The sequence below is a fragment of the Paramormyrops kingsleyae genome, chromosome 1 (assembly GCF_048594095.1).
Source record: "Paramormyrops kingsleyae isolate MSU_618 chromosome 1, PKINGS_0.4, whole genome shotgun sequence".
Classification (NCBI taxonomy): domain Eukaryota; kingdom Metazoa; phylum Chordata; class Actinopteri; order Osteoglossiformes; family Mormyridae; genus Paramormyrops; species Paramormyrops kingsleyae.
In genome coordinates this window covers 10,600,430-10,627,646 of record NC_132797.1, presented here as the reverse complement: position 1 = coordinate 10,627,646, position 27,217 = coordinate 10,600,430, and the positions used below count along the sequence as shown (strand labels likewise).

General features: G+C 49.9%; 1 protein-coding gene across 3 annotated transcripts in view; it reads right to left on the bottom strand.

Annotated features, from left to right (window-relative positions):
* plxna4 (plexin A4) overlaps positions 1-27,217 on the bottom strand; it is a 158,306-nt gene that overhangs the window by 112,954 nt on the left and 18,135 nt on the right. For all 3 annotated transcript variants that reach the window (XM_072709299.1, XM_072709298.1, XM_072709300.1), the window contains exon 3: positions 20,386-20,568. In XM_072709299.1, the coding sequence (XP_072565400.1) occupies positions 20,386-20,568 (183 nt within the window). The remainder of the gene's footprint in view (positions 1-20,385; positions 20,569-27,217) is intronic.

Sequence of the window (27,217 nt, the reverse complement as noted above, 5' to 3'; positions counted from 1 at the left end):
GTTTACCAATCATAATTAGAACAGTAACAAACACATAGGAGAAAAACCCAAATTTACTAAGCCACCCAATCAATGAGGAATGTTTATCTCACGCGTCGTCCCCGAGCTTCTCATATGAAAACATGCATCGATCCGTCTGTCGGCATGCCGTGTCCCTCCGCCTCACTGCTGGTTCTGGCTGTCTAGGTTTAATTTGGGTCAGGATTGACCCATATTTGACAGGTGAACACTGTTTAGTCTGAAGGGGTTTCTAGATATACAGACGCTCCTCTACTTACGAACAAGATATGTTCCGAAAGGCCGTTCGTAACTTGAAATGTTTGTAAGTCGTTATTCAACATCATTCTAAGGGTATACGCAAGTACAAACGACTAGGATGCTGGGAGTACGTAGCTACGCTGCTGCGTGGCAGGAGTCGTACTAGGCGGAATTGGCGCGCAGAAAAAAAAATTGATGTTGCGGACAGGAAACGGGAGCCCAAGGAACACAATTTACACTTGCAGTCCTCTTCGTTCGTGTGTCTGAAAGTTCGAAAGTAGAGGAGCGTCTGTAGTTTCGTATTTCCAGGGCTCTTTGTTGTTTTGGCATTCGCTGCTGTAGTGCATGCTCTCTATGGTCTGATGCCCGTCTCGGAATCTTTGTTTCTCTAAGTCTTTCACTCCTTCTCTCTCACTCTGTCTCTCTCCGTCACAGCAGGGTGGATGGCAGCATGCGAGTCTGTCGTCACACCCTCAGAAGCCCGGCCCAGCTTTGCCTGTCTCTGAGCACTCGCCTTCCGGTATAACGAACGTATGTGGGATGGCATGATGAATCTCCCAGAGAGAGAGAGAGGTTGGGGGGGGGGGGGTGACAGCTCCTCCTCTTTAAGTGCCCCCATTAACAAAGCCGACCCCCGCAAAGTGCTCTTCCTCCATCGATTGTTAATCGATGAATGATTTTTACGACGTGCGTAGACATTACCCTCGAAATCACAGACTCGTTTAAATGGAGAGCAGGACACACAGTAAGTCTATTAGTGCTGTAGCTTGTCTCTCAATATCTGTTTCCGATCTGAATGTTATTATGACATTTTTCATGGAACGGACTCGTGGAGCTCTGCTGTGACAGAGACCAAAACTGGGCCCTTTTTGAATTTTGAGGAAGTTCAAGTTCAGGTGGGTGTGCTGTGTTCATTCACCCATTCATTCATTCATTTGTGATGCAGAGGGGATATGAAAATGAGTCTAATGGTTCATGAAATCCCCCAGAACCTGGGCTAGGACGCAGTGACTAGGAGACAGAAACAAGCACGTACAAACAAACACACACGCACGCACACACACACACACACACACACACCCAACCCCGCACAAACTGCCACTGCAATGTGTGGATTCTGCTGTTTCAGCATATCAGTGACCCCTAGTGTCTCCAACACTGACTCACCTCAGTAGTAATTGTCTCTCCTCTCTCCCCCTTTCTCTCTCTCTCTCTTACTCCCTCTCTCCCTCCCTCTTGCTCTTCCTCCATCTGCCTCTCTCCGCTTTCAGTTTAAGTGATTTATTGGCTTGAACTGCAGTTTGGTGCACATTGCCAAGTTTAGAAACAAAATTCAGAAAACAACAACAATGACAGCACAGTTAATTACAATGATTGCAGTGTGCACAGATTTACCAGCTAATGTGCTGGTTTTGTATTCTTTCTTTAATTTTGTTAATCGTTGGACGGCTTGTGAGAGAGAGAGCTCTGTGAACTGCCGCACATGCTGGCCCCCCTGCATTGGATGCAGCGCCCCCTGGTGGACACCGGGAGCTGCTTCCGTTCCCCTCTTACTCGGTAACAGCCAGAGACACAGAGGAGTCGTCACAGACCTACAGGTTTAGACAACCATCCAAAGAGCATCACTGCACAAAAGCCTCCTGATTGCTCTCTTCTATGGCAGCTCCAAAATAACTGCATCTGAAGAATTCCTACATTTTTCAACTTCCTCTCTAAGCTGCGTGCTGATAAACAAGGATCTCATCCTTCCAGGCCCCACCTACCACAGGCAGTTTCCGCAAACAGTTGGATGTAAATGTCAGGGTAGGTGTGGCATTACAACTTATCAGCCAATCACGTATTGAAATGAGCCAAATTTATGCAGATGGAAATTATACTAATGGTTATAATGATGATGGGAGGTTTTATTCCGGTTAATCAAACATATCAACATCATTATCATGCATTACTCTTCAATGGGCTGTCGCTCAGCGGGGCATGACCCCACACATTTAAAAAAATACGCATGTATTGACAGAAATATAAAAGCACACAAATCAATGCTCTGTGAATGAAAATCTATGGAAGATGCAATGGAGGGCAGGTAAGCAGTCGATTGGACAATGCCAGAGGCCCCGCCCCCCATTGTCCCGCCCACCAATCACAATTCCTCTCAGGCTGAGCCCTGCATCATTCATGAAGATTTACAAAGACACAGAAATGTGTTTAAATGTATTTTATTCGGCTGACTCATCCCTTAAGGTAACAAGCAATCAATGATTAGCTAAAAATTAATTAATTACAAAACTTTAAAGGGCAAAATAATACAAAAAAAAAAAATCAGCATTACAGTAATAATGGAAGTTTGAACTGGAAAATAGAGCTTCTCAGCTAATGTGCAGTTTAACATAAATTTATTTCAAATGTTCAAAATTAAAAAAATAAGTGATTCATGCAATCAACAGCTCAATCAACGCTAATTAATTAACAGATGGACCAGAAATCACCATACACTGATGTTCAGAAGCATTCAGTGCTGTCGAGCTAAACCCTGCACAGCCTGATGGGTAACAGAGGTGCATTATGGGCAGCACCCTGACATTCACAGGTTACCTTGCAGGGGGCGTTACTTACCGTTCGATTGCTTCACTCTGCAGGAGAGGATAAGCCCAGGATTTACAGCTGGCTCTGACCCACGGCTGCTCAAATGCAGTTTCCTGAATTTCCCAGGCTATAACAAGTGACTGCGGCCATTGTGGCTCTAACGCTCTGAACGTGTGTGTTCACGCATGAGGATACGACAGTTGCTGGCATCACTCAGGGCTGTTGGTATTAGCGCATTATCTGCCCCTGATGGAGCCCCGTAAAAACCAGGGGGTGGATGTGCAGCACCAGTGCAGCCCCAGAGTGGATGTGACATCAAACGTAAGTAAAACACAGGCTGTCAATGGAAACTTACTGGGCTCATTTGAATAGATTGCCCACAAGCAAGCCTTATTTGCCTTGGTAATGCAGAGAGCGCTCAGGTTGATTACTGATTTACAGGGTTTTGTAGGTTTTGTCAAAAGCTTATTATAACCCCCAGAATGCAAGCACATCAGGCAAAACACAAGAAACAACAGCACAGAAATATGAAACCAAAAACCTGGGATAAAAACATAAGGACACAGCCTTCCCCCTGAGCCAGCTCACATCCTGTCCCTCTCAGACAGCTCACATCCTGTCCCCCTGAGACAGCTCACATCCTGTCCCCCTGAGACAGCTCACATCCTGTCCCCGACATGGCTCACATCCTGTCCCCGACATGGCTCACATCCTGTCCCTCAGACAGCTCACATCCTGTCCCCCTGAGACAGCTCACATCCTGTCCCTCTCAGACAGCTCACATCCTGTCCCTCAGACAGCTCACATCCTGTCCCCGACATGGCTCACATCCTGTCCCCCTGAGACAGCTCACATCCTGTCCCCCAGATGGCTCATGTCCCGTCCCCCTGAGACAGCTCACATCCTGTCCCCCAGATGGCTCATGTCCCGTACCCCTGAGACAGCTCACATCCTGTCCCTCTCAGACAGCTCACATCCTGTCCCCCTGAGACAGCTCACATCCTGTCCCTCTCAGACAGCTCACATCCTGTCCCTCAGACAGCTCACATCCTGTCCCTCTCAGACAGCTCACATCCTGTCCCCCTAAGCCAGCTCACATCCTGTCCCTCAGACAGCTCACATCCTGTCCCTCTCAGACAGCTCACATCCTGTCCCTCTCAGACAGCTCACATCCTGTCCCCCTGAGACAGCTCACATCCTGTCCCCCAGACAGCTCACATCCTGTCCCCCAGATGGCTCATGTCCCGTCCCCCTGAGACAGCTCACATCCTGTCCCCCAGATGGCTCATGTCCCGTCACCCTGAGACAGCTCACATTCTGTCCCCCAGATGGCTCATGTCCCGTCCCCCTGAGACAGCTCACATCCTATCCCCTAGATAGCTCATGTCCCGTCCCCCTGAGACAGCTCACATCCAGGTCCCACATGGAGGGATGTGGGGAAAAGTGCTGGATTATTATAAAGCCTTTGACTTGTCACTTGTGAGCTCTGCCACTGTCATGTGGAGTGCCCTCTGTAGGGCTGTGTTCTTTCTCTATGTCACTGTTTCGGATCATGCTGCTCATGTTTTGCTGGTCCCTCATATGGGGGTGGGGGCAGTCTGTGCTGTACAGATCCTGTACAGAGATGTGTATCTTTGGCTTTGTTCCTGATCTGGCACCCACCCAGATGAATGAACGACAGAGGGGCAGGACATGACTCTGATGAGTATCTAAATGATGTTCGAGTCCAAATTCCTACACAGTGGTTGTTTCTCAGTATGCACACTTGACCGTGCTTGTGTTTTCGTGTACCAGTTTTGCGTCATCTTCCACTGCTGAAGACCAGTTCCAATACTCAAGAACAGAAGTATAGAGGACCGTAAAAATCCCAGGATTTCATTCTTGCCCCGCCACAAATATCAAGGATACATTGGTTGCATCCTTGCCAAATGAGACCAATCCCATGATTCATTGTTCCCCAAGTTCGTTCTTGGGAGACAAGTTAGCAAGACCAGTCTTGCCAAGACCACAAGCACAATCTTAACCACTGGGCCCTTAATTGATAACACGGTAGTTTACTTTTAATGAGTTGAACAAAGTTTACGTGCAGGGAGCCCCTGAGGACTGACTCATCGCGTGCATGCGGACGCAAAGAGCGCTCTTCCCAATAAACACCACACACGGACCTTTCTCCGAACACAAGCACGAGCTGCTCTCCCAATCAAGCGTGAAGCATTAAGACAGACAATCTTTCCAGGGTTCAATAAACTCCAGCACAGTCTTCTGCCTCAAACTATTAATTGATCTCCTGAGGATTATCTGTTTAAACATTCATAAATATGGAAAAATAGCCTTCAACCTCCACAGGCAGAAGCAGTGGAAAGCCCATGGCGGAGGTCTCTCTTCGCCTTGTCGGCCTGCGGGGTTGTTGAAATGCACGCGTCTTCAGATGGACTGTCAGGGACCCAGCGGAAATCACGGCCGCTTCAGTCTGGAGTTCTGACAGACGGGGGGGGCGAAAACTGTGCAAGGGCAAAAATGCCACGCACACACGCTCGCCTTTGAGCCCCCAAGCATCAACAGGTGATTGGTCATTAACATATCTATTTAGCCAATCAAAATACACCACATAACAAAAACACAACTTTCTCTGGTTGAACCCATGGTAGTGTCCTTGCGAAAACCCACCCAGAGGGGGCTCTCACTCCAATATCCCCGTTTCTCCTCTGCATTTTCCACAGACAGACCCTCACTCCGATATTCCTGTTTCTCCTCTGCATTTTCCACAGACAGGCTCTCACTCCAATATCCCCGTTTCTCCTCTGCATTTTCCACAGAGAGGCTCTCACTCCGATATTCCTGTTTCTCCTCTGCATTTTCCACAGACAGGCTCTCACTCCGATATTCCTGGTTCTCCTCTGCATTTTCCACAGACAGACCCTCACTCCGATATTCCTGTTTCTCCTCTGCATTTTCCACAGACAGGCTCTCACTCCGATATTCCTGCTTCCCCTCTGCATTTTCTGCAGGCAGACTCTCACTCCAATATTCCCGCCTTCTCCCTCACCTCCCCTCAACTGATGCTTTTTTTGCAACTTCCGACGTTAATTAACTGGCTTTCATCCAAGTCCCCAGCTGGCCACACATCCATGACGAGCCAAGCCGTTATCCATGCATTTTACAGCCCTTAGGATCGCCAATAAACGCACAGTCACACGCAGCCTGTGGTGGTCAATCAGCCAGCAGCAAGTACAGAGTGGAATTGCTCTTCACACACCCATCCATCCATCCATCCACCCATCCATGGAATGCCACCATGCTCCTCATCGCTCCTGGTTCGGGGGGGGGGGGGGGGTTGCTGTAGCAGACAGAGCAAGCATCTTAGGGGTAAAAGTACCTTCAGAGTAAATAACAGATTGCATGACTATTCGGGGGGGGATGGCGGTGCAAGAGACAAGCAGGGAGCTTCCAGGGGGGTGATTCTGCAGCCCCCTCCCCACACCGGGTGTGTTATGTCAGTCCCCTGTCCCAGTCACAGAGGGGCGTTTTGGCGGATGAACTTGGTAATGTGTTTGGGAGGGAGGGGCCCCAGCTTTTGGGAGTGAGCAAAAAGCAGAAGTGACACATTCAGCAATGTGCAATGAGGCAGCTGGAGTAAACAGAACCCCCCCCCCCCCCAAAATGGTCCTGTTTATCAGATCCATGTAACCCTGCAAGCAACATGGAATTTCAATGAACAACACACAGACACAGACATACAGACAGACACACACAGATAGACACACACAGATAGACACAGACACAGACACACACACACATACATAAACACAGACACAGACACACACAGATAGACACACACAGATAGACATACAGACAGACACACACAGATAGACACACACAGATAGACACAGACACAGACACACACACACATACATAAACACAGACACAGACACACACAGATAGACACACACAGATAGACATACAGACAGACACACACAGACAGACACACACAGATAGACATACAGACAGACACACACAGATAGACACACACAGATAGACATACACAGATAGACAGACACAGACACAGACACACACACACATACATAAACACAGACACAGACATACAGACACAGGCACACACAGATAGACACAGACACACACAAACACACACATACACACACACCGCGGTAAAAAGTGCTGACACGAAGCAGCTGGAAGGAACTGTAGTGAAATCAGCACAAACAGTCTTCATAAGACAAGCTCAACCTCTCCCCCCCCCATTCCTGCCATGTTATGAACTCCCCTTCCCCTCGTTATGTAAGAGCGAAGCCGGGAACTTTTTCGGCTTAGTGTTTGTCATGTGTTTTGTATCTTCCCCATATGACCCCCACACCCCCTGCAGCTGCAGACGCTGTGGAGCTGCAGACGCACCCCCCGCCCCATTAGAGTGCTTGTCTCTGGTTTTGTTGAGGCATGGTAATGAGTTCAGTCACTCCATTTTCCTGTAAACGCCAAAGCGATGAACTAACACTCCGCCAATGCTACCCTGCGGTCATTGACCAGCCGGGGGGGGGGGGGGGGGACTGGTGCTGGCAATCAACACAAAGGCTTGCCTCAGGCCAGACTGGCTGACGCAAAGGGGGAGGGGCTTCATGTTAAATTGCACCCAACAGTAAATCTTAAAGATGCACATGTCCATGGACGCTTCCTCTGCAAGAACAATGATGTGGCCTTGGTGTGGTCCTGTAACCCCACAGTGCTCATGGGGGGGGGGTGCCAACCCACCATGTCTCCCCCAGCGGAGGGAACTGGGACCCAGAAACCTTGGTGGACTGCTCCAGTGCAGAAGTTTTCAGAATAAAATATGAGGGGTTTAACATGTTCAGGGACATAGGGCTGAATGATTTGTCTTGATTTTTTTCTGATGGGGGGGCACCTCACTGGAGGCTACAGATCCTGCAGTCCTCTGATCCTAGTGATAGTGAACCTACTGTAGTGATAGCACTGTCATAGAAGACCCAATGAGAAAGAAAGAGAAGCCACACAGAGTGGCGAAACAGGGCAATGTTCCTCCACATGGGAACTGCATGTTTCACCAGGCCACCACGTACTTCACTGATCCGCATCCTGCTACACCGGTTCACTTCCTACTTCACTAGTCAGCCTCTTATTTCACCACTCCGTCTTGTACTTCACTAGCCCACCTTGAACAGTACTTCAATGGTCTGCCTTGTACTTCACTAGTCCACCTCCTACACAACCAATCCACCCCGTACTTCACAGATTCAACTCTTATTTCACTGGTCCAACTTAAACTTTACTGATCTGCTTCCTACTTCACCAGTCCGCCTCGTACTTCACCAGTCAGCCTCCTACTTCATCAATCTGCCTCGTACTTCACCGGTCCACCTTGTACTAGGACTAGTCTACCTATTACTTCTCAGGTCTGCCTCGGACTTCAAAGGTCTGCCTTGTTATCAGGGTGAGCCGAGAAGGATCGCGGACGCTTTGTGATTTTCTGGCCTCCCATTGTTGAGTGGTTTCGGCACTGCGCTCATTATAACACGTGCAGAAGGTACCTGATTCGTCATATAGGGTTAGGATTAGGATGGGAATTGCCTGATACACCACAAGGGCTCCAGGCCTCCTGATTCTCTACTGGATAATCTGCCAGATCTGGAAGGACAGACATGGATGGATGGATGGATAAATTATATATTAACGAGTGAGGCAAAACTAGATGTAAGACGAGCCTCAGAACTGGGTAGCCTGCCCCATCCCCATTCAGAGGGTAAAGGCATAAAATATATATATATAAAAATCCATACTTTAATAGCGATGCATGTTTAATTTCAAACCCCCCAGAACCCACAGGTGACCGCCGCCTCTCTCTGTGGGAGGTGCTGCCAGCTGAGGACGATTGGAGGGTTTAAGCCCCTGCCCCCCCATTATCACTGAGTAAGCCTTGGGCTTTAATGTCCCTCCCCCGGGACCGGCTCAGCGATGTATGGGAGGTGTCACCCCATGGCACGGCAAGACACCTTCCGTCTGAAGCCATCCAATCAGAACAGAGACACCGAGGCGTGGCTACCGGCTGGCCAATCATCAGCGTCACCAGTGCTAAGACCGAACACCCCCATGGGCAGGGTGCTGTGTCAGAGACAGGGCTATGCCCCCCGATAATGAGCTGGGGTCCCGAGCTTTAGTGGACCCCCCAATGCCTCCTTTACATCTCGGCCAGACAGCCGGCCACCCCACACCGGGCCAGGAGGGCGGCGCTCTGCTCCACTTTGTTCCATGGTGGCTGGGCTGGGTGATGGTGGTAATTAGCCCCCAGTGTGTGGGTGTGTTTGGACAGCACGCCTGTATGAATGAGCACGTGTGATGATCTGCCAGCATGTGTCTGCGCTTCCGTGTGTGTGCTCCTGTCTGAGAGGATTAATCAGATCAGAGCGAGGGCCTCTAGAAGAGACTGCTACAAAGGTAGGCCGCTGTGTTCTGGGCGTGGGGGGGTCGGCAGAACAGCTGGCTGGATCGGCGCTCAAATCACGAAGCCCCAAGACATTTCCCATGATCCCCCCCGCTACGCTCACACCGCCACCTAGATCCTTAAATCTGCCCCTCAGTCCCAAGGGGGGGGAGGGGGGGGTTGCGGGGCGGCTGTCCGGCTCTTTCATTCCGCGGACTTAGTCAGCCTAAAAGGAACCGTGGGGTGACTTTCATCTTCCCGGAGAAGGAAACAGAACCCGGGGTGGAGAGAGGGAGAGAGGGAGGAGAAGAACAGGAGGGAGAAGGAGAGAGAAAGGGGCACAAAGGACGAGTGTCCAAGGGCCGCAGGTCACGTCGGCGTGGCATAAACACACAGCAAGTAACAGCAATATGACGACCATCCCACAATAAATGGCAGCCTAGCAACCAGCCTGCTGGCTTGCAAAGCGCCGGTCACACAGGTGCCATCGGCAAACAGGTCGGAAACTGAGTGTGGAAAAAAGGGGGGGCCTCGTGAGGATAAGTGCGATGCAGATAAACAGCTCTCGTTCTTCTTCAGGTCAGGAAAAGCCCCCGACCCCACAAACACACACCACTCCCTACAGAATCTTCCGCCGTCGCCGTAAGGGCCTGGGATTGAAGCTTGGATGTGGCCTGCCATCTCCACTGGCATGGGGGGGTGGGGTGCATGAAACACAAGAGGCTGATTGTGTAGCCCACCCCACCCCCACCCCCACCCCGCACCACGGCGGCCTTTATTGCGTGGCAGAGTACATCCATCAAGCTAATGGGGAAATAAACGTCGTCATTGTTTGCAAAGCAGAAATTAACACCCAGTCGCGTCCCAGCAATGGCCGCTTTTGAGGGCTCTTGTACAAAACCAACTTTGATCACTTGAATTGAGGACGTCTTTTCCTCTTCGCTGCGTCGCGAAGAAAGGCACGCAAACACACACAGACACACACACACACACAGGCACACGATCCGTACAGGTCACTCAGAGTACAGGAAAAACACCTGATCTCCTCATTTTCTTGAGGTCACAGAAAGAGCTCAGCACAGGTAGAGGCGGCGCGCATCGCGCTGATGTCATTTCCTGTCTGGATGACTAACTGTGAGTCAGACGGAAGGAAGGACAGGCACCATATTCACCAGCTTCTGTTGCTCTCTTAACTCAAACTTCGGAAATCGCGTGTGATCCAAACATGGTTATTCCAACAGCCCTCAAGACCGCTGGGAGAGCTTAAGTGTTGGGGAGGCTATTTTTAATGAGAGCATCTTCTGCTCGTCCTCTACGTGACGAAGGCACCAAGATCATCTGGCCGGGCGAAACTGCGGCCAGAGAGGTCATTAGAGTCTCACCGAGGTTTGACTCTGAGAAGCGAGGAGTTCAGCATGAATAATTCAGCTGCGTTTTGGCCGACAGACGCGAGATGGCGAGGCCCTCGCGCCCGGGCCCTTCAGCGCTCTCCAGCATGGTGAAGCACACCATTATTTCAGCTGGAAATGTTTCTGTGATTAAAGCTGCTTCTGCCGGCCCCTTTGGGGGAAACGCAAATTTGAGACAGTCCAGACGGAAAAAATCCCAACAAACTCCCTTCTGCCAGAACATGCAGGCGTCCAGTCACTAGTGGCTCTACGAAGAGTCACCGCAGGAAGGAGCACCGGCTGGGGTTTGTGGGTCTGCATCCCAAGCAGGCGGCACTGTGCCGTCGAGACAAGAAAAACAGCCAGACTTCCACCTTCGACAGATACAGTGTTGTTCAGCGGTCTCAGTGGGAAACGCTTTTGTTCATCTGTGGTGAAATTTACTGATACCATAGTACCATACTATCCATCCATCCATCTTCCAGATCTAATCATCTAGTACAGGGCTGCAGTGAACCTGGAACCTATCCCAGGAAGCCCAGGGCACAGGGCAGATGACACCCTGAATGGGATGCTAGTCCATCACAGGACAGGAGGCAGGGGAAACCCTGGACGAGACGCCAATCCATCACAGGGCATGATACAGGAGACACCCTTGTTGTATGAAAGCACATCTCTGTAAATAATCTGAAACTCTTCACATTTATCAGTTTCCCTTGCATCTGAAATACACAGGGCAGGAGAAGATGAGTCAGGCCAAGTATTTGCGTTTAGAACCGAAAGCCAATAATTCTGACCACAGCTGCAACTTCAGCATCCAAACAAGGAGGCGTATTTTCCACACAGGAGGTATTTAAGGTAAGAAACATAATTATTCCCCAGTTCATGGTGTGAGAGCTTAATTGGATCCACTGTAGCATAAACAGCGGCACCCGCATTGCTGTGTTACATGGCCAAGGTGTTACTAGCTCTGAAACGAAAGTGTCCCCTCCCAAGCTCCGCCCACAGCACAGCAGGACGCGGAGACCGCGGGGGCGTGTGTAACAAAGTCCGTGCGAGGACCGTCTCCCCAGAGATAATGATGTGGAGCCTGTCTCTCGTTCCTGGGGTGTTGTGCTGGGGTGTCATCCTGTCACCCCCCCCCCCATCCCCCCAGCATCAATTCCAGAAAATTACACATTTCGAACTGCGTTCCAATTAAAGGCGCGAGTCGAAAGCAGAGACAGCAGATGTTTGCGTGCGTGAGGACAGTGAAGAGCAGGAAGGACATGGGCACATATGGCTCCTTCATACTGCACCCGCCTCCTGCCACAACACCACGCCCGCCTGCATTCACAGCCCCATCAGCAGAGACTTGGGGGGTGCCAAAGCCCCAGACACACAAAAGCAGGGGGCAGGAGCCCCCCAGCCGAGATCTAAGGAGCCTGGAGACGAAGGATCACAGCAGTTGATCTCCACACCAGAGAAAGGCCAGCAGGGCAGCGGCAGTGGGAGGTGACCAGGGTGGAGTGGGGGGGGGGGTTGCTCCTGGATCAGAGGCTGGTAGCCTGGAGCGCAAGGGCAGTTCACAACTCTGCACAACACCGGGCACCCTTCCAAAGCGAACACACACGTCTTCACATGCTTCTTCTCACACAAATCAGGAAGTCACCCTCCCTCGATTCAACCTTCCATTTCGTGCTCTGCATGGGTGCTGCTTACTCTTGTCAATGAACTGGGTGGGGTAAACCAACCTTCAAAAAAGTGGACAGATGGAACTAAGAGATTGGAGACTGGGCTGCAATCCCTCTAATGGTCTGACCGGGAACCTCATGATTAGATACACTACAGCATGCAACAGGACATACAGAGGTCTAACCTCTATTCCGTTAAACATTCCTTTCTATTCATTCAGTCATCATACCAACACTGAGCATCTGTTCGTGTTCTGTTATCTTCTAAAGGCCAAATGATTTATAGCTAGTATATAACTACATCAACCGGACACAGTCACAAGTATCTCTATGACTGTAGTTTAGGAGAAACATTGAGTGTAGGTAATTAACTTAAGATGCCTTACGTAACACAAGTCGAGCACGCCGGGCTGAAGTGACCTGCCATTACCACTACTCCCCTGGAAACACAGAAATGTCATTGACAAAGATCTACAGCATCGATTCCACTCCCTGCATGGTGTGGAATCCAATACTTACGCAGGGAAACTGGCTGGATACAGTTTCATAAACCACAGCTTTCAGGTTTTCATTAGCTATCCCCGCTAGATAAAACTGCTGTTGGCAAATGTTCAGAAAATATGAGACAGAGGTAACAAACAGACCCAGGATTTCATGGGGACTCCCTTGCATCATCATCACTGATTCGTTATAGAGTTTATTTACCCTGCAGGAGACTGCATGGTCAAGTGGCTGAAGAGTCACATCAGCCGAGTCAATCCCAATGGTTGTGTTAACCCCAAAGACCAAGTCAACCCCAACAGGTAAGTCATCCCCAATGGCTGAGTTAACCCCAAAAACCAAATCAACCCCAACAGGCAGGTCAATCCCAATGGCCAAATCAACTCCAATGGCCAAGTCAACCCCAATGGCTGAATCAACTTCAACAAGCAAGTCAATCCCGATGAGTGAGTTAACCGCAACAGCTGAGTCAATCCAAATGGTCGAGGCAACCCTTATAGTAAAGTCAACAGTGTGAGCAGAGCTTCTACAAGCAAGATCAATTAGAAAATTATCCCACATCTTTACTGGAACAGAAAGGGCAGATTGGTGAAAAATCAGAGGAAACACATTGGTTCGTCATTGAAGCCCTCTGGGACCGTGGGAGAACCTCACAGCAAGCTTCAGCCCCTCCTCTCCTCAGACTACAAGAGAGGATACCTATTTCAACATTCAACATACTTGTGAGAAAATGCCTTCTGTGCCCCTCACTGTTTCTGAGTACGGTGCAGGAACAATACAGGAAACCTTCTCGGGGAGCTCCCTGAGTATGGGAGGGGGGGGGGTGGTGGAGGTGGCGGGTGTTCTGAATGAACCTGTGCTGTGCGTCAATCTCAAGGACTCAAACATGTCAAGCATGGTTATCACACGGTGCTCCAGAGATAATCCGCCCAGAGGAGACAGAAGCACAGCTCGATCAAGGAGGGAAAGTCAGGAGGCAGTACTGAGACGCATGGAGGGTTGAAACTCTTCACTTTAGAAGACAAAGCAATGAAAATGTCAACCAGATTGTCGCAAGGACGCTGGGAGAGACACAGCATACCCAAAAGAAAACCACATCAACAGGATGATTAGGGAGACACACCCTTTGTTCTCCTGCAAAATCTGCTTCACCATATATACCAGGTTAGAGGTGTTTTATAGCAACAAAGAGTGGCTAGATGAGCCCAATAGCCGGCATTCTGCATTTTACTGGGACGTATTGCTGTCATGTCCCTTTTGGGGGAATTGGGCCATCCGGCTGTAGGGCTGCACGCTGCTGAAGGGGCGGAAGCTTCAACGCACACATCCATCTCTGCTTCCCAAAGGACCGTGGGCCAAGCCACAAGCTGAGGGAATGCAGAAACGTCACCGCTGCCTGAGACCACGGGTACTGCCATTGCTGGAAGACTCACACCAGCCTATGCCTATTTTAGCTGACTGAGGCGGGATAGATCACAGAGAGGAAACTATGTGGAGCAGCTTATGCAGGAAAGAAATAGTCCCCTCAGGTAACCTGAGTAGAGCTTGCAGAAGCTGGTGCGTTTGTGTGTATGCGTGAGTGTGTGTGTGTGTGTGTGTGTGCCCATGTGCATGTGTAGGCGCATGCATTTCCCAGCAGGCTGAAATCTCGGCCATCCACAGCTGTGGACTGGCCGTCTCTGCCTGTCACCCTAGGGCACCGATAATGTCTGGGAGTGTCCATGCTATCCTCCACTCAGACAGAGCTCCAGGCACCCACCTCAGCATGGCAGGAGTGTGGTGTCGGGCTGCCAGCAGGCGACCCCTGCTGGGACCTCACGTGGGGGGGGGGGGGGGGGGGGGAGGCATGCCAAATGCGAGTTAGCCATCAGTTAGCCGTTAGCATAACAAGTGCACACATTAAACCCACAGCCTCCAGAGTATGTGCACCAAAATATTCACTGTCATTAAACTGGGGCTATCCACGCCAGCCGCTGACTACCATCTCCAAACAAGCCTAATTGGGCCCATGTCATCCAACTGCAGTAACTCTTTTCAGCGGCAGTACTGTGCCAGTGAAGGTCCATCTTCACAGGTTCACTTGGGGTATTCTGGTCCAGAAACAAATTAAACACTTATTGACTGTTTACTGCTGCATCTTGGTGCCATATTATTCATTTTCAATAACCAGACATAAAATTAATGAGAGTGCAGCTCTATGTTTTCCGGATAAAACTGCAAGACAGCATTGTTCCCTGTTCTGAAATGCCCCCAGCTGTGAGACTTCTGCTTTTGGCTGAAGTTGTCAGGTTCCCTGCTGTTAAAACCCCGCAGTCTCGGGGAAAAGTCCACAGTAGGCTAAGACTGATCCTGGAATATCATCAGAGCACTTTCTGATTGGTGGCTGTTGCACGATCGGAGGCGCAGGTCAGTTTCTGATTGGTGGTCCTAATACTCACTGAGTTCCTGGTCACTCTCTCATTGGAAGGCTCCAGTACACCCGAAATACTGGCCACTTTCTCATTGGTGGTCCCAGCGTGCTGGACAACAGGGGTTTCTTTGCATTGACTGGCACTGCAAGGGGTAGAGTGGGTGTCCTGAGGAATTCTGTCACCCTCACACACAAAGAAGAGTCTGAAGACTAATTAAAACAATTCAACTTTTTCCCCCTCACTGAAATGATTTGAATAACCTTTTTCAGTAGTGTTTAATTAAAGTAGATCAACTTTGGTTTTAATTAAATGTTTGAGAGAGTGTTCACAGTCTACTACACAGAGTAATTAGAGTCAAGCAGTTACTCTTCCTCTGAAAAGCCTGTCCCTCTGTCTCCTCCCACTCGCATTGCCAGCCGATGCCTGACTCAAGGCTTCCAGCTGCCCCTCAATCAGCCCAAGCACCTCCACGTGCACACACTGACACACTCGCGGTCTCGCACGCACACGCGCCATGGCCGGGAATCACTGTCGCATCCCAGCAGCTCCCACGCTGAGGCTGAAACTGAATCTTCTGGTGAGAAAAAAAAAAATGGGCAAACTCAGCCACGAGGCATGACAGATACAATGTGGCGGCGTGAGGTGGCCGGGGGCCATGGACGACCCCGGTCAGGATTAACCCCAAAAACTGGGGGAGGGGGTTCCCTATAAGTCACACTCGGAATCACGGCGACAGAACTCAAAGTCCACCATCGGAGGCCATAATACCGCATGTATGCCCAACAATAAAAGGAAATCGATGCACTGTGGGAATACGTTCAGTGTTTCCTAAAGGGGAGAACATGAGAAACAAATCGCAACAAGCGTTTTACACAAGGAAAATCCGTCCTTTCTGATATTTTCTAGGTCTCGTGTGTCAGTGTGCCCGAGTCTCGCCTTATCGATCCATCTGTCAGAGAGAAGCTGCATCTGAAAACATAAAGCCGAAAGCCTCACCAGCGAGTGGGCGAGGCTGCTGCTCATCCAGGGGTAGGAGCTTCAAAAGCCACCATTTACCACCCATTACCGCAGTCTGGTACCGCAGTCTGTCAGACCCTTACGAGCATCGCCTGCTTATATACCCACTCTCATACACACACAAACACACTCTCTCACACACACACACACATTCTCTCTCTCTCTCTCTCTCTCACACACACACACACACACACAAACACACTCACACATGTAGGGTAAACATATCCATATGGGGACCGCTCATTCATTTCAATGGGGAAAATGCTAACGCTAACTATGACAACCTTAACCCCTACCCTGCCCTAACCATAACCATAAGTAACCTAACAAAATACAAGAGTTTTTGCATTTTTAGTTTTTTCATAGCAGTCACCGATTTTTATAAAAAAGAGTTTTCCCTTATGGGGACCAGGAAACCGGTCCCCATAAGCTAAAAAAACAGATATTTATCACGTTATGGGGACATTATGTCCGCATAAGGATAGGTAAACCCGCTCACACACACACACACACTCTCTCTCTCACACACACACACACACACACACACAAACACACTCTCTCTCACACACACACACACACATACTCTCTCTCTCACACACACACACTCTCACGCACACACACAAACACACTCTCACACACACACGCACACACACACACTCTCTCTCACACACACACCAGCCTATTTATTCGCCCAAAACCAGCTCCTTCTCACTGTAAATAAGCCTTCGGCAATAGAGACTCATTTTCATATCAGTAGATTTACTGGTGGGTAACAGAAACCAGTTCAGCTGCCCAAACCCCATTCAGAACCATCTGTTAAGATCTGCAGGGTTCAGCAGGAACTCCCACAAGGGAGAACATTGTCAGCACTACCAAAGACTCCACTGACACAGGCTGCAGACCCTTCTGAGATCAGCACAGCAATATATGGAAGAGTGGACCAAGGGTCTTGACCAGGCAACAGCAACCCCAGCCCAGCATAGAGCCCCCCTCCCCCCCCCAAGGGTTACACCTCTCAGCAGCGGGTCTATAAAAGAGGAAATGAGAAGAGCACAGCAATTACCTGGCCCCAGCAATCACCGGCATCATTTGTAACCCAATTTACAGATGCTAAAATCAGGCAGTGATGCTTAACCTCACAACCCCCTGACCTTGCTAATAGCCAGAGTAACCTGATCATAAAAACTCAGGAAATAATCACACACTCCAACGGGGAAGGCCTAATCAGGCACGATGGATGTATTGCATCTTTTTGATGTGCCCCGTTACTTTTCTTTACATCCCGTACCTACCGAATAGAGAACACTCATTTGAGAACAGAAAAGTGGCAGATTCTCTGACGAGCATTTCATTTGCCCTCTAATTTCGGGACGAGTGCTACTTTTGTGTTTGCTGCTGATGGACCTGTTGCTGGTCGCAGTTTCTGATGCAGTAATTGATGTGTGTGATTTGCTAGTGTTTTCTAATGCAGTTTTAATGGTGAAGTTTTTGTTGCCGTTGGCTGTGTTGACTGTAATGTTGACAGTGTTATTGGTGATGTTTTTGTTGGTGTTGGCTGGGTTGACTGTGATGTTGACCGTGTTATTGGTGATGTTTTGTTGGCGTTGGCTGTGTTGTTCACTGTGTTGTTTGTTTTTGTTGGTGGTGTCTGTGTTTTGATTGCCCTGTTGTCCTGTCGACAGTTGACTGTGATGTTGACAGTGTTTTTAAGTAGCGCTGGGTGCTAGACATGGTATTGTTCACTGAGTTGTTAATGCTGTTGACAATGGTGCCCTTCATGGTGTTAGGGGATTTAACATTGCTGTTCTCTAAGGATGCCGTTAGCATGTGTTGTTAGCAGATATTGATTCAACAAAGTATTTCAATTAAAGATGAATGATACCCAAACCACAGGAACAGTGGTCATAAGCTCATTTACAGCAGTTCCCCTAAGCCAGTCTTGTTGTTTCCTGTCCACGGGTTAATTCCTCAGCAAGTAGTACAGGACCATGGACCAAAGTGAATCACTGTGACCCACAGTGACTCAGGGGGCCGGCTGTGACTCAGTATGATGCATGATTCTCGATTGGGTCCTTTAAATGAGGGTTGGGAATCGTGGCCTGAGATGACCACTGACTCACCCAGCACACTAATTAAAGTCACTCTTTAGAAAGAAAACAGCATCACCTTGCTTTTGAAGGTGTGAATAATTTACTGAGTTCTATTCCTCAAAGCCATTTCCATTTGCCAGATTATGGCTTCCTATAACATGACCTGCCAGAATTTTAGCTGCTAGTCTCACCTGCTCAGAAACTGTGAACCCTTCAGACACACCCCAGCCGTGCCAACCCCCCCCCCCCCCCCCCCAGAGAATGACCTTTTATCAACCACTGAATAGAAACAGCACCGCCCCCCACCCCCTGCTTGTCATGTGGAGAGACCCAGCCCTCAATCTGCTACCATTGTGCTGAGACATTTCCCATGATTCCCTGGTGCCAAACACTTCCCATTGGGTACCGGTGTCCAAACTTCCTGTCTCCTCACATGCTCTCTCACACAGACATATACTCTCCTCTGGGCATGCGGAGTGGCCGCTTCTTTCCGTCCTGAACATGCGGTGAGATGTATTAAAGGCTCAGCATGCTGCTGAACGATTGGAGCGTAGCTCGGCTCAAGATTAATCCCAGCTGGGGGGGTGCGGTGGCAGGGCCCCTGAAGGACGGCCGCTACCCTTGGTCTGACATTGCGTCAGCAGGCATGATTAATGCTTTCTCCCCTCCTCCAAACGGGCGAATGGTCGGCATTGACCCCATAGGTCGGCGGTCCGGTAATCATAGTAGCAGGAACAGCAGAGAGACCTGAATCTGAGCATTGGGCATCAAGGAAGAGCGGCCGGCCCCACCGTACAGTAGGCTGTGGCCTGACACTGGGGGGGTCCAGCTCACCCCCCCAGCACTCTGAGACCCCACTATAAAAGCGAGTGATGATCAGCATGTCCCACCAGGCCAAAGACGCAGATCTGACAGCTGTCAGGGACCACAGAAACACGGACACAAGCGTGTTAATACCCATAATTATTCTCCATGACTCCATAAACGCAGATTGCAGATTAAACGCCTGCCATGCAGATTTTCGCTGGACGTATCCTGTTACGCCACAGGCAGGCATGCAAACGATGTGCTCAGTATGGTGGTGGGGGGGGGGAGGCGTAAATCTCCTGGCAGAGGCGGGGGGGAGCCTCCACTTTGATTCATGTTTATGCCTCTGTGGCTATATGGCCTCGTTTTGTTTTACAACCGGTGACATCACTGGATACAGTCCCTGCAGGCCCGTGTCACCCCGCTCCCTTCTGTGACACGGCCTGGGCCAAGCTCGCCCGAAGTGGCTGCCGGAGAAAGTTCCGGAAAGCAGGCGGAAGCAAGGACACCGGCTCGTAGAAAGACAAACCCCCCCCCCCCCCCCCCCCGCCTCCCGCGGCTCTCTCTCTTCCTTCCTTCCTTTTCCGCACGCCGTTCTCTCTCCCACGTGCTCCGTCTGCTTTGGCCTCAGAGGCAGTGCCAAAGCGGAGCAGAGATACTGGGTCCAAACCGTCCATGTGCGCGAGGCGGGGCCCACGGGGGGCCGTGCCGAGCCAGCATGCACACATGCGCCGATAAACGCGCCCCCTCCCCCCTACTGGCTCATCCCCATAAACTAACATCCGAATGGTAGCACTGCCGTTATCAGAGGCTCTTATGCGTCGAGAGCTGGATTCACGCTCGTGTGAAGCAGGCCGAAGCCTCCATCCTCCTCCTCACTTACATATGGCACTTTCTCTTTGAAGTGGATTTCGGTGGTGGGGGGGGGGGTGGGGGACAGCTGATTCATCTGATTCATCAAGTTCACGGATGGAAAGTCCGCTCATTGTATTATCATTGTTTCACCGTGATCTGACAGCCCTCACCCCCCGCCTGTGAAACATCAAAGTGCGGCCCAATCCTGCAAATCCATGGAGCTTCACGGAGCGTGTGGGAAAACCGTCTGTGTCGAGCTCTCGATGTACAACCGCGTGGGAGCACAAGTTACACCCCAGCCACATGGGGGCGCCATCAACACCCGGTGTCAGAGGAGATGCCCAGGGGTCTTACCTTCATGAGCCGGCCACTTTGCGTGCCCACGAAGGCCAGCGAGTGGTTCTTGTAGACGTAGGCGATGATGGACGTCATCTTGTCCGCCCCCTCGGAAAGCAGAGGGACACCGCGCACCATCTCCGACACGCCCAGCGGTGCGTTCATGTCCAGCCCGCAGAAGTTGTCATCGATAGTCAAAAGCTGTGGAAAGACAAAAGAGTTTCAGCTCCTCCCATCTGCATCATGTCCCGACAAGCTCCGCCCACTCCCAGCTATGGCCTGTGCGAGTTTGGGACTAAGGCGAATTGGACCATGTGACACAGGAAAGGGAGCTGGATGAATGAAAAGAAAACAGGAGAGTTTTGGGGACAGTAAAAGCGGAGGGAAACAGAATGAGAGTCTGGGGTGGAATGTAGGAATGTGAGCCCTGGGCCAGCAGCACCCGGCCTCCCAGGAGGTGACTCAAACGAACGTGTATCATGTGACCTTACCTACCCATGATGCCTGTGTGACCCTGGCCTGCTGCAATCCCGCCCCCCCGGCAGTGAGAGGGCAGAAGGAAGGCACTGGGCCGGCACCGGAAGCTAGGCTCGCTCCACGGCACATGGTCAGAATTTCAGTCTGTTCTGGTATTTTCTACTGGCACTCGAGAGTTTGGAAATCAGCACGAGGCTTTCCGTGTGTGGGAACCGGAATGACTAACAATTTCAGCATGTCACTCGAAATGGACCCAAACACAGCGGCGCTGCTGAAAATAACCGCGGCTCGTTGGCCGTCAGTCCACCCGTATCGCCTTACCGCCGCCTCCGCGTGCCGCCGCCACCCGCCATCCAATCAGTGCACGCCGGCCTCCGCCAGCCGCCACCTGCCTGCCCCACTGCTACCGGAGTGTGCCATTACCGTGCTGGCACTCGGCCGGGCCCTTGACCCTGAGCAGATCACCAGACACTGGGGGGGGGGTGGGGGCGGAGCTCGCAGATGCAGCCCACACCACACAGGAAGTCCTCTCATGGTCCGCGGGCATTTTTCCGCAGGGATTGCTCCCTGACCTGTTCTGGATGGGGGTGGGGTAAAGGTCATCAGAGGGCCCTGGCATGGCCCCCGGGCCTTGCGTCTTCATCACAGCAAACTGCCTGCCCCCCCTCCCCCTCGCCGACACAGCGCCTGTACCATGACAGGAAGCAGCCTGAGGCCACCCCCCCCATTACAGAGTATATAGAGTGTAGAGTACACAGAGTACTTATTGCAGTGTATATATGCAGTGAGCCTGCAGGAGCTGCGCCGTCTGTATTTCAGCCGTCCTGAAGGAGGTGGTGTCTTGCTATACACATTGACATATATAGCATCTACCTGTCTAAATAATAATTTTATAAACAGATCACAGACACTGGTTTGGGTGTTTACACAGCAAACGTGGGTGAACCTGCTCTGCTTTGAGGAAGAGCTACTGATCTGGTTTGATGAACTCCCTCCCCAGCCATTCCGGGCCCCACCCCCTGCATCCGCACCCCCAACCCCTCACTGCCCTTCCTTTCGTTTTCCCCAGCAGCTAATAGGAGTCCCCACGTTACCGCCAATCTCACACTGGGCGTCAAGAAACTCAGACACGTTTGAGGAGAGGCTGGGGCCCCATCCAGGGAGCCAGGAGAAGGATGTGGTCATTCAGCCCTGGGCTTGGGCAGGTCACAAGGGGGTCTCTCTTCTCTCCCGCCAGATACGAGGGAGGGGGGCACCAGACACCTTCAGTTGCTCAGCGTGACACCTCAGTAGAGATGGTAGCTCAACCTTTACCACATCTCCAAAACAAGACATTTAGACCAGCAGGGGGCGTGGCGGCCGTGGAACAGCAGGCGTGCTTCTGTCAGCATAAATTGGCTCCATAATGTATTTATGGATCTGTGTTATCCAGCTGAGCGGAGAAACCTGACAGTGTAGCCTAGTAAAGTCATAAACGAGCAAATACAGGTCTGCGTGTGACTAGGTGTGAGGTGCATGAGGCAGGCTGTGGACTTCCTCACTGGACAGCCCCGGGACCGGCAGGGGAAGGGCTACCAGCAACGGCAACAGAAAAGGAGGATGGGGGGGCAACTCTCAGCAGGTAATGTTTGTGTGCGCTGAAATGTAATTACATAACGAGCATCTGTTTATTCAGACTAACTCCCCATAGCCCAGTTCAGGATTTGATTTGTTTGCTAAAATGAGAATGATCAAGATAAAATTAATCTTATTTGTCAACGTCTTCACCGTGATGAGATTTGGTCTGTCTGAGGATTTAGCGTAATAAAAAAACTTTACAGCGGAGCCCATATTACTGAAATACATAATTATATGTGTAAGATATATTCAGCTCAATTATTAAATATAAAATACCCTGCACTGGACAATTGGTTGGAAGACTGACGAATCATGCATTTATATATCAAACATACTCCCAATATGCGACATGATTTTTTTGGCACATCACAAGAAAATCAGTCCGTATGAAGCTAGTTTGGCTGTTGTTACTTCAGGACAAAACGGCACCTAATCAGATAATTATATTTTGCTTTTCCTCGTGCTGTTTCACAGCTGATCCGAGTCATTGTTGGCGACCATGCGGCATGAATACCCACCGCGCTAAGCGCTGTGTTTAAGGCAATTATATCATCATACAGTCGCTAAACAAACCGCGAGGCTCTCGGCTGGTGTTGCACGAACACATGCCTCCCCACCCGTGAACACGGCCCTTCCAGTGGCCCACAGAGACCTCGCGCCCAGGCTGCTCATCCGTGGCACCCTCGTCCCGCTCGTCACGCCTCACACGGATGATGGAGCGTGGAATCGGGGAGCTGACCTGCACCCCCACCCTGGTTCTGTCATGCTTTCCGGCGGCTTCCTCGACACGGGATCTATCCCCGCGCCTTTAGTCAGTGCTTCCTGCGCAGGGCGCGGCCATCGCGTGATGGTGTACAGCACACGCATGACCTCTTCTATGTGTACCGCATGTATCCTAAGCATGTTCTACAAGAACAGCAATTAGATGGTTAATCATGTCTTACTGGTGATTAAGCAGGGGGTCAGGGTTCATATGTCAGTTGTTATGGGGGAGGGTATAAAAATCAGGAAATGATGGCTGCTGGTTGAAAGTGGGGTTTCATGTCTGACTATGACCATCCCTGCTGTCACTGTGACCATCCCTGTTGTCAGTGTGACCATCCCCACTCTCACTGTGACCTCCCCCATTCAAACTGTGACCATCCCCATTGTCACTGTGACCATCTCCGCTCTCACTGTGACCATCCCCACTGTCATGGTGACTAACCCTGCTGTTACTGGGACTATCCTCCCTGTGACTATGACCATCCCCAATGTCACTGTGACCATCTCCGCTCTCACTGTGACCATCCCCACTCTCACGGTGACTAACCCTGCTGTTACTGGGACTATCCTCCCTGTGACTATGACCATCCCCAATGTCACTGTGACCATCTCCGCTCTCACTGTGACCATCCCCACTCTCACAGTGACTAACCCTGCTGTTACTGGGACTATCCTCCCTGTGACTATGACCATCCCCAATGTCACTGTGACTATCCCCAGTGGCACTATGACCATCCTGATACCTGGCAGATGAAATTTAACGTAGATAAATGTAAGGTAATCCATGCAGGGAACAGAAATATAAATTACAGATATTTTATGGGTTCCACTGAAATCAAGGTAGCTGATTATGAGAAAGACCTTGGTGTGTATGTTGATGCTTTCATGCCCCACTCTCGCCAATGTGGGGAAGCAATTAAAAAGGTCAATAGGATGTTGGGTTACATCTCTAGGTGTGTGGAGTTTAAGTCAAGGGAGGTGATGCTACGATTATATAATTCCTTGGTAAGACCCCACCTAGAATATTGTGTGCAGGTTTGGTCTCCATACCTTAAAAAGGACATTGCTGCCTTGGAAAGGGTTCAATGTAGGGCTATGAGAATGATTCCTGGTCTTAGAGGAATGTCTTATGAGGAGAGGTTAGCTGAGCTGAATCTGTTTAGCCTCGAGCAAAGGAGACTAAGGGGGGACATGATCCAGGTACAGTGGTACCTCAGAAGTCGAATTTAATCCGTTCAGAACTCCAGGATCGAATCCTAAAAAGTTCGAGTTGTGATCGAATTTTCCCCATAAGAAATAATGGAAAACCAATTAATTGGTTGCCGGCCCCAAAAAATTACACCTAAATATGTTTTTTTTAGCATTTAAACACAAAATGAACCAGATAAAACAAGAAGAGCATATATTGTACTAAACACATTTAAGCACATTTATCAAAACAGTAATTTGTAAAGTAAGAAAATAAATGTATCCAAACAATGTGTCCTGCCCCGATCGTCCACTCCTTCCGTGTGCCACGCCCCCTTGTTAACCCCGTGTGGAATCCCCGTGTGATCAGCTGTTTCTGGTTGTTGTCATTAGTCCTCTGTATTTCATCCGCGTTTCAGTTTGTTTCCCAGTCCGGTCATTGTATTATCCGTCTGCGTTTTGCCTGCCTTACCTGTAATTAAACCCCATATTCCCCGATACCCTGAAGTCTGAGCCTTTGTCCGTCCCACTCGGCACAATAATATTATTATAATTAAACATATAATGGTTTATTATTAATATTAAAATAATAAATAAGAAATCTTTATTTTTAAATATATTTTATTATATAATAATAATTACTGTTACTGTATATCATTGTCTTGTATTTTTACTGTCTAAATATATGTATTCAGCTAGTGTAAACATGCACAGCGCTATCACCACGAATGCGAGGCTGAGACTGAAGCATTACCCTTTGTTTCCGCTGAGAGACGTGCCGCGTGACTCATTTCCGCGCTTTCAAGTTATCTTAGGTCGGCGTTCACAGTTTGACTTCTGAGATTCAGATCGAGCTCTAGGTAAATTTTTTTCGAACTGGTTGGTTCGACTTTTAAGAAATTCGAGTTATAATGAGTTCGAGAACTGAGGTACCACTGTATACTGTATAAGATTCTAACGGGTCTGGATGCTGTTCAGCCAAATGACTATTTCAATATTAGTTTAAATACTAGAACTCGTGGCCATAAGTGGAAATTAGTGGGAGAACATTTTAAAATGAATTTGAGGAAGCACTTCTTTACACAGCGTGTAGTTAGAGTATGGAATAGTCTTCCTGCTAGTGTAGTGGAAGCTAAAACCATGGGTTCCTTTAAATAAGAGTGAGATAAGATTTTAACAACTCTGAGCTATTAGTTAAGTTCTCCCCAAACGAGCTTGATGGGCAGAATGGCCTCCTCTCGTTTGTAAATTTCTTATGTTCTTTTCCCCACTGTCACTGTGACCATCCCTGCTGTCATTATGACCATCCCCACTGTCACCGTGACCATCCTTGACCTCACTGTGACCATCCCCACTCTCGCTGTGTCCATCCCCGCTGTCACTGTGACTATTCCCACTGGCCCCAAGTACTTGTCCATTGAGAAACTCAAACCTATTTGTAATCAACATCAAATAAAGGCAACACTAAGAGCCTTATGTCTGCCGATGATGTCATCTTGCTAAGACGTCTTTTCAGTCGCCTCTGATCGCAGAGCCTGGGGAAACGTGAAATCGGGCCCAAATCCTTCCCTTGCACTGTATATGACACACAAGTCCCCTCTGAATGTGTGTGAATTCGTGTGACGAGAAAAATCCCTCCTTTGATGTTTCCTGGACAGAAAACCCTCAGGCTGCGTGTGCGTGTGAACCTCGCCCTGCCGCACGGGGTTTCTTAGCAATACTAAGCTTTCCTAAGCCATGTGCATTTATGACACCACCTGCAAGCATCCAGAGCCAGGAGTTGGTGCTAAACTGCTGAAGTAAAGTAGCAGGAGCTCTGATTGGCTGGCACACAGCAGAGGCCCAGGACGCAACGTGTAAAAAAAAGATAGAAAACAGAAAAAAAGAAAGGGAAGTGTGTTTGGGCCACTGGCAGGGCAGTCCCCAGAATGTCAGCGTGACGGATTATGACCTTTGCTGTATTTGTTTATGTCGAAGGTTTAATTAGAGTGAAGTACAAATTCTAGGGGGAGCGGTTTAAAGGGAGAGCAGCCCTGGTGGGGACTGGGGGGGGGGGGACAGCAGGTGACAACAGACAAGACTAGCGTGACATCAACAACAAAACAGCAGGACATGTCATCTGAGATTTGGCAAAACCTCAGAGCAGATGACAGAGAAAGAGAGTGATGGAAGTGGGAGAAGAGACTGGCTATTATGGGATGCTGGCTTTTTTCTCTCCCTCCCTAGGTCAGCGGAGGTCCTGAGATCGCCTTTTTCTGGACTTGAATGCACCCATTGAGATGGGCGAGCAGGGTTCCATGCCAGCCCCGCGGGCATCATGCAAGGTCCCAGGTCAGCCCTCGTCGATCTGCATGCGCGAGGCACCCTGACAGACCCTATAATTTGGGGATAATGCAGGTCATTCATGTGCCCCCAGGCCGCTAGATGTACAGCTTCCTCTCTACATCAAAGTCATCCATTCTCCCGGCGGGCAGAGAGGGTAACGTCCTGCACTCACACTTCAGGTTACAGGAAGCACAGACATTTGAGGGAGCCATTGGCAGCATGTCAGGGCCATGGAAAGCCACAGGTCGGGGCAATCTGCATGACACACAGACACGCATGTCTAATGAAGGGCACTGACACATCCACACGCCACACAGACACACATGTCTAATGAAGGCCACTGACACATCCGCACGCCACACAGACACGCGTGTCTAATGAAGGGCACTAACACATCCACACGCCACACAGACACACATGTCTAATGAAGGCCACTGACACATCCACACGCCACACAGACACGCGTGTCTAATGAAGG